This window comes from Cariama cristata, unplaced genomic scaffold (genome assembly GCF_000690535.1).
Source record: "Cariama cristata isolate BGI_N322 unplaced genomic scaffold, ASM69053v1 scaffold26248, whole genome shotgun sequence".
In the NCBI taxonomy this organism is placed as follows: Eukaryota; Metazoa; Chordata; class Aves; order Cariamiformes; family Cariamidae; genus Cariama; species Cariama cristata.
This window is the reverse complement of record NW_009632013.1, coordinates 3832-11119: the sequence shown is the minus strand read 5'-3', so window position 1 is coordinate 11119 and position 7288 is coordinate 3832. Positions and strand designations below refer to the sequence as shown.

At 58.5% G+C, this 7288-nt stretch overlaps 1 protein-coding gene across 1 annotated transcript in view; it reads left to right on the top strand.

The window, feature by feature from the left end:
* Positions 1–3853: 3853 nt before the first annotated feature.
* PTPN9 (protein tyrosine phosphatase, non-receptor type 9) overlaps positions 3854–7288 on the top strand; it is a gene marked incomplete at both ends in the record, with an annotated part of 6114 nt that continues 2679 nt past the window's right edge. The window contains 6 exon segments of the mRNA XM_009706195.1: positions 3854–3997; positions 4505–4594; positions 4706–4830; positions 5620–5725; positions 6383–6493; positions 7219–7284. Of these exon segments, the coding sequence (XP_009704497.1) occupies positions 3854–3997; positions 4505–4594; positions 4706–4830; positions 5620–5725; positions 6383–6493; positions 7219–7284 (642 nt within the window).

Below are 7288 nucleotides of genomic sequence, written 5' to 3'. Positions count from 1 at the left end.
GCACGGCATCGCATCGGCCACCTTGCTGGCCTTGGGGACCACGATGCAAAGGTGAAAGGGGCTAGGTTGTCCGTTTTCCGTTTGGTTCGTTGGTTTTCTTTTTTAAAACATCCTTCGGAGATTTAGGAGGGTTGGTACAGAGACCTTGGGTTCCTAAAACCTCTGTGCCCCCGCAGGGATCGCTTGCCCGCAGCTGGAAGAGGCCGTCCCGCAGCCCGCACTGGTGCTCAGGAAATGCAGAGCTCCCAGGCTTTCTCCTCCACCACACCTCCCTCTTACCAGCGCCGCTCCTGGGAGCAGTGCTGCTATCTCCAGGGTAATAAAATCTTAAGGAGTTGGAGGGTGTTTGTACCCCGTGTCCCCACAGGTGCCTGTGATTTGCGTTTCCCCTGCATTGCGGAGGGGGCAAAGCTTCCATTAAATGGGGTTTTGGAAGACCCTGCTCTGGCAAGGAGGCTTGGTTTGCAGGGAGAGCCGTGGCTGGGCTCCCCCTGCCCGCATCCCAGGAGAGGGATTCGAGATGTTTGGTTTGTGCGGGATACTGGATGGAGAAGATGAAGGGATATGTGCAATAAGGGCTCCAGGTTTGGATCGTCAGACTAGGATGGGGGAAGGCTGCCCTCGGTGCTGCCCTCGATGGCTTGGAAGCCAAAATAGTGGAAGTTTCTCTCTTTTCTTGGGTACGTGCTGGTTGGGGCTGGGACATCCCCTTCCTGCCACCCCTTCGTCCTCCTCAGGACCATCAGGATTTCCTCTGCTCGCTCTGCTCTTCCCCGGTTACTGACAGCAAGCCGGGGGGGAAATCCACCCCTCTCCGCTCCCTGCCAGCCTCGGGACATCTCCTGCTCTGTAGGATCTCCAGTCCCCTCCCCAGCCTATCCCAAAGGGACCAGGGGAACCAAACTGATTTTCCTCGGGGATTTTCAGCCCAGCTGCAATTTTCACAGGACTTGTTTCCTGCGCCGGGCTGAAGAAGGAGGGTGGGTTTGCTGCCTGCACAGCCCAGGGGAGGAGGGCTTGAAAAGCCCCCGTGTTCCTGCGGCGGTGGCTTTGTCACCACCCTGCCCTGGCGCAGCGAAGCGGGGACTTTGATGACGCCAGCGCTCCAAAGACCAGCATTGTTCAAAACGCCCGGCTGCGGACAATTTCGCTCACAGCGCTGCCGTCGCTTGCAGAAACGGGGCTTCTTGCTGCAGCTCTGGGTCACAGGCTTCGATTTCAGCACATGGAGTGATCCCTGCTGCGCTCGGCTCGGCATCTGTCTAAATCCCTGTAGGATCGGGGCCAGAACCGATGATGGGACCCGGTGGAGTGTGCAAGGGGGGCAGAGCTACAGCTGGTATTGATGCTCAGCTCGGTAACTCCTGGCTCGCCTGCTGTTGAATGTCGGCACGGGTGAGTTTGGGATTTTGTTTTGCTCCTGGAGAAAGCAGGGCAAAGCTGGAATTTGTGGCTGAGCCGCCCTGCAAAGCCAGCGCTTGTTCTCATGGGTCTTCCCCCTTGCAAAAAGACCCGGCATCCCTCGTGATGGATGCTGGAAATGGGATTGCATGAAGTGTGATGGGTTAGGGGTTGAGGAAGGAGACCTGAACCACACGTTGCATCTTCTCCCAGCTGCCACCATGCCCCTCAGGGCATCTTTCCTGTCTCAAGCTGCGGTGTCGGCTCTGATCTCCATCCGAGGGCAGCGGGAGCGTGCCTGGCACTCACCCTCATCCCCGTGCCATCCTGCATGTGCTGGGGAAGGAGCAGCTCTGCTGTTATTTTGGGTTTGCATCTCCAGCCCAGCCCTGGCTTTTGGGCAGCTGGGACTCCCTGGCGTAGCAGGGTATGGCTGGTGAGGTTCCCGTTCTTAGCTTATGGGTAGGATATATATGTACATGTGGATGTGCGTGTTGTGTTAAGGCTGAAGATCGTTTCTGTATTGCCTCATTCATTTTCCCATCCCTCTTCAATAGAGGAGAAATTGTTAGAAATTTGGGCCACGAAAGAGATGCTTTTGTTCTGGTGGAGTGGAGGTTGTTGGAGATGAAGCTGTGGGGACAAAGGCGTCCCGTAAGTACAGCTCCCAGGGAAAGCTCCTGCTGGCTGGGAGGTGGGAATGCGAGGCAGGGGGGTGGATAACACCCCGTCTCCTTTGCTCCCCCCTTTGCCTGCTCCCCTCCATTCCTTTGTCCGTTGCAATTGCAGAGATGGGGAAACCGTCAAGCTGCAGCCGGTTGATCGTGGCACACCAGCGTGCCGGGAGGGCTCGTGATGCTTAAAGGGGATTTTTGCAAGGGCTTGGAGCTGGGCTATTGAAATCCGCTTTCAGATTCCTCCCTGCGCTGTTGGCAGCAGATCCAGCCCAATTCCGTGAGTTCCCTCCCAGCTGGTGCTCACCCGGCTGCTCTGTGGGACTCCGGTACGGCGTTAGGGAGCTTCTGGCTGTGATGTGCTGGGGGTCTGGGCTGGCCCTTAGCAGCTTCCAGCAGCCGGGCGAACCAGTACCCCTTCCAAAAACGCCTGCTGCGATGCGAGGTGGGCTGCAGAGAGACCCCTCGGATGAGCTGGGCTCCTTTGGCTCATCCCATGAGACAAGGGGCTTGCTGCCCCCGCTGAGCCTCACGCAGCCGATAAACCCCGGCCCTTTGCTTCCTCCCGTCGGAAGTCATTAACGCCGACGAGCTTTTCTGGCTGAATACTCCCGGTAACTCCATGCTGCCGCCTGACATCCAACACCGCCGCCTTCCTGGGCTCCCTGCTCCGGGAGCCAGCCTTCAGCGCTCACTGTCCTTCCTCCTCCTCCTCCTTCTGCTGTCGTTGCCATCCTCCACTCTTGCGAGGATGGAAACTCCTCCGGTTTGGGCTGTGCCCGGGTGGGAGCGGGGCGTTTCAGGGCTCCCTCCATCCTGCCCACATCCTTTGGTGGAAGGCTGGGCCGTGCTGCCCCGTCGCCCTCAGGGCTCCTGTATGGGGCAGGGGGTCAACACGCAGCAGAAGGCAAAGCTGCTTCCATCAGCACGGGCGTTCAGAAACCCCAAGGCCACCTTGCAAACACGGCTTGTTAAAGTAATACGTTTTGGAGTTATTTTGCTCGCCTTCAGGGCTTTAAGCCTGCCGGGAGGTTGCACATTGGGTTTCGTGACCTGCTCTGTCAGCGCTAGGGTTGGAAAAGTTTCTTTCTCGGTTTCTCATGGTTTTGGGCGCGTGTGGTGCCAGTGCTTTGGGAGGGGAGCGTGCTCATGGGGGATGGCCCTGGCGTGTTACGGGACCGTGGGCTGTGGGGAGCAGCGGGAGTATCCTGGGACCCTCCTGCACTGAACCCTTCTTGTCTGGTCTTCTGTGGCCCTGTGAAACTGGCCTTACTGGGTGAGCTGGTCCATGTCCTGTAGCACGTTGAAGCGTCAGCCCTCGATGCCGGTCTTGCTCATTACCTGTGTTCACGCGGCCGGGTTCGCTGGCGGAGCTGAAGCCCCGGGAGGCTGCTGCCAGCTGATGGGGTCCTGCTGTGCCGGGGCTGCTGAACGGGAGTTTGCGCCTGTAAAATCCTCCTTTTGCTCCTCCTCTGCCTTCCACGAGTCTCCCCCAGCCCCACGGCCGTTTTTCCAATGCCAGCACTACTACGACTTGCTCCCTTCCCCACGCTGGCGTTGCCCCCGTCTCCATCCCCACTGCCTTTACCCCCTTTCCCAGTACCTGCCATAGAGCTCCCCGCTTCACCCCGAGGAGCTGCTGGGTTTGCTGAGCCGTGCTCAGCCCCTGCCCACGCACCGAGGATCATGTATCTCCCACCGTGACCAGGGATGCTCCTCAGGCACTCCTCCTCCTCTTCCCACCCCATCTCACTGCATGCCCCTCATCTCTCCTGCAGGCGACCAAGCAGTTCCTGGAGGAGATCAACAAGTGGACGGGCCAGTACAATGTGTCTCCGCTCTCCTGGAACGTGGCCGTCAAGTTCCTCATGGCCCGCAAGTTCGACGTCCTGCGGGCCATCGAGCTTTTTCACTCCTACCGGGTAAGCGAGCAGGGCCGGGTCCCACCCCAGCCGAGGGCTTCCTGCTCTGCAAGAGATCTCTGGTCCCAAGGACGACCCTCCCCCTGCTTTTTTTCCTTTTCCCACTCCCTTGTGAGTTTTATCCGGCTGGAAAATCCTTTTTCAGCCAAGGCGAGTCACCATGGAGATCTCGCCAACCCCAGTCCCCTCCCCTCTGCTGAGGGCAGTGTGCGTGCTCGCAGGGTACCCCCCCTGCTCGTGTGCGATGCCCGCAGAGCATCTCCCCATATATAAAGGATATATATGCATATATCCCTTTCCCATCCTGGTTTTGCAAAACTGCTCCTCCCTGTGCTGGGGGTTGCGGTGCTGCAGCCAGTTGCAATCCTCTGCTGGAAAATGGGGCCATAGAACAGAGGTTTCCCCACTGGGGCTTCCCTCGGTGGGCTGGGTGCCCCATGGGGACATGATGGTGGGTGGAGGGCTGGGGTGCCCGTGCTGGCTGTCACACCGGCTCCCTGCCCGCAGGAGACGCGGCTGAAGGAGGGCATTGTGAAGCTGAAGCCGCACGAGGAGCCGCTGCGCTCGGAGCTGCTCAGCGGCAAGTTCACCATTCTGGTAGGTGGGGGTGTCCCCTCCTGAGTTACCCCGACCGGGTAACTCATCCTGGCTCTGCTCCGTGCGAGTGTCCTTGGGTGCCGTGGGAGCCTGACCCTGTTTCCTCACCAGAGCGTGCGGGACCCCTCGGGAGCCTCCATCGCCCTCTTCACGGCCAAGCTGCACCACCCCAGCAAGAGCGTGCAGCATGTGGTGCTCCAGGCGCTCTTCTACCTGCTGGACCGAGCGGTGGAGAGGTGAGCCTGCCTCTGCCGAGGTACCGTGTCTGACAGCGGTGGGTCCCCCCCAGGGAGCCCCTTCCCTCCCAGGGGCGAGGGGACATGCTGCTACCTCCTGAGGTTTTGACGAAATCCCTCCAAAAGGCTTCAGAGAGAAAAGATGTGCTATCTCTCCCATGAATATGAATTCCTGAAGGTGAAATTGTGGCTGAGTCTGTCTGTATGCCTCCAGGTGTCCCATCTCTATTAGGGGAGAGAAGGGGTCGCAGCTCTCTGTGGCTTGAAATTCCTTATTGTCCCCTGGTTTGAACTCAGGCCAGTCATCCCCACGGAGGCATTCGGCAGAACAAAATCCCTAGAGCCCTGAACCAGGCTCTTTGCAGCCTTTCCCTGCCCACGTCCAGGTTTCAGTTTAGCAAAGCCCTTGATTCCTGCACGCTTCGGCTGGGGAGGAGGCAGCCACGCCACCGGCGAGATGTAATGTGAGCCCTGCCAAAAATATAAAGCTGGGATGTCCCATTTATCCTGCTGGGCTCTTTCTGTTTTTGAACTTACCCATCATGGGCGATGCAGCTGAGACAGGTTTAAGACGCGAGCCAGGCTTAAATAAGGGTTGTGGGAAGAGGTGGTGGAGCAGCTGGGAAATGCAGAAGCGAGCTTTGGGTCCGTGAGTCCTTCTGGAAGCACAGAAGGGGATTTTGGGGGGTCAGCAAGCTGAAGATGAGGTTAGCATGGGACAGATCTGCTCACGCAGGAGCCGAGCAGTTGGGTATTACGGGGTTGACGTTGCTCTTTGCTCTCTCTCAGCTTTGAGACCCAGAGGAATGGGCTGGTGTTCATCTATGACATGGCAGGCTCACAGTACACCAACTTCGAGCTGGACCTCAGCAAGAAGATCCTCAACCTGCTGAAGGTAACAGCTGGGGGTGATCTGGTGTCTGGGGATGGTACGTGGGGCCACCCGCTCACTGAGTACGTGAAATCCTGTGGTTTCGGCATAAATTTTCACACCAGACCATGCTGACCACGTCTTGGCAGAGGAGCACCAGCTCCAGCCCCGTAGGACCTCAGGAAGGCATTGGGAGCTTGCCAGGCTGGACCCGGCCGGGGCTGCGGTGTCCTGTGGGTGGGAGGGGATCAGCTGTCCCTGTGCCGGATTCCTCTCGCAGCTGCTGGCAGCACTTTTGGGAAAACAGATGCAAATTATTTTTTAATCATGCTGGCATTTCATGCCTCCTCCCTTCTCCGGAAAAAAGAAATAACAGTAAATATTGGCATGGGTGTGTTCTTCGCACAAATCCCAGCTCCCAGGCTTCACCTCTCCCCCGCGGAGCCAAACCCTCTGCCTACCTAATTCCGAGGAAAGAATTTGTTTCCCTATCGGAGCATAAAAATAAGCGCGGCTGTGGGCTGTCGGCTGTGCGTGAGGCACGCTTTGGATGCAGCATTGCCACCTTGGGGTCCCTTTGCTGGTCGTCACCTCTGCAGGGCCATGCCTCTGCCCCAGCAGAGCGTGGACAGGGGCCGGTTCCTCCCCGGTGTTGTGGATCTGACCCCCTCCTGCCCGCAGGGTGCCTTCCCGGCTCGGCTCAAGAAGGTTTTCATCGTGGGAGCGCCCATGTGGTTTCGCGTGCCCTACTCCATCATCAGCCTGCTGCTGAAGGAGAAGCTGCGGGAGCGGGTGCATGTGGGGATATCCCCCCCCGGCACGGGACCTTCGGTGGGGAGGGCTGAGGCTATTTTCCCTTTGGGACAGGGTGGTGTAAGCAACTCGTGCCCCTCGGCCCCATCCGCTGGAAGCTGCTGAGCCCAAATCCGTGGGAAACGGAGGCTTTCTCAGCCTGTTTCGTAGGGGTCAACCTGTTTCAGTATTTTCAGCAAATATCTTGAACCCCTTTTGAAATTGCCTTCGATTTCTTCCTCTGCGGTGAGGCTGCCAGCAGCAGCAAGTGGAGGCAATGGTAAATGATTAAAGGGAAAGGAAACCTCTGCTGAGCATGCAGGAGAAAAGGGAAGCTTAAATACCTGTGCTCAGGCCCTATCCGGCAAAGCCAAAGGTACCTAAGATGGTATCCTCACCATCGGCGGTGCTGCTGGGAGACCCTGGGCTGGACTTTGCCCCTCTGCTTTTGGTGGGAGCTCAGAGCCACTTGCAAATTTGGAGCTGGGTGTTGGTGCAGACTCCCTCCCTGGGTACATGGCGGGGCCAGCCCCTGCCCCGCTGCTGGAGTTCCCCTGGGTGCTCTCCTGCGGCAGGGAAGGAAGGGGGAAGACCCCGATGCTGTTGGGAGAAATCTCTGGGCTCCAACGGGACCATGCCAGACTGTTGGCATCCCAGTCGTTGTCCCCAGTGAACGCTCTCCATCCTTTTTGAAGTCACCCCTGCCCTTCCCCTTCCTCCTGCAGGTGCAGATGGTGAAGATGTCGGAGCTGAAGGAGCACCTGCCCCGGGAATGCCTCCCCGAGTACCTCGCGG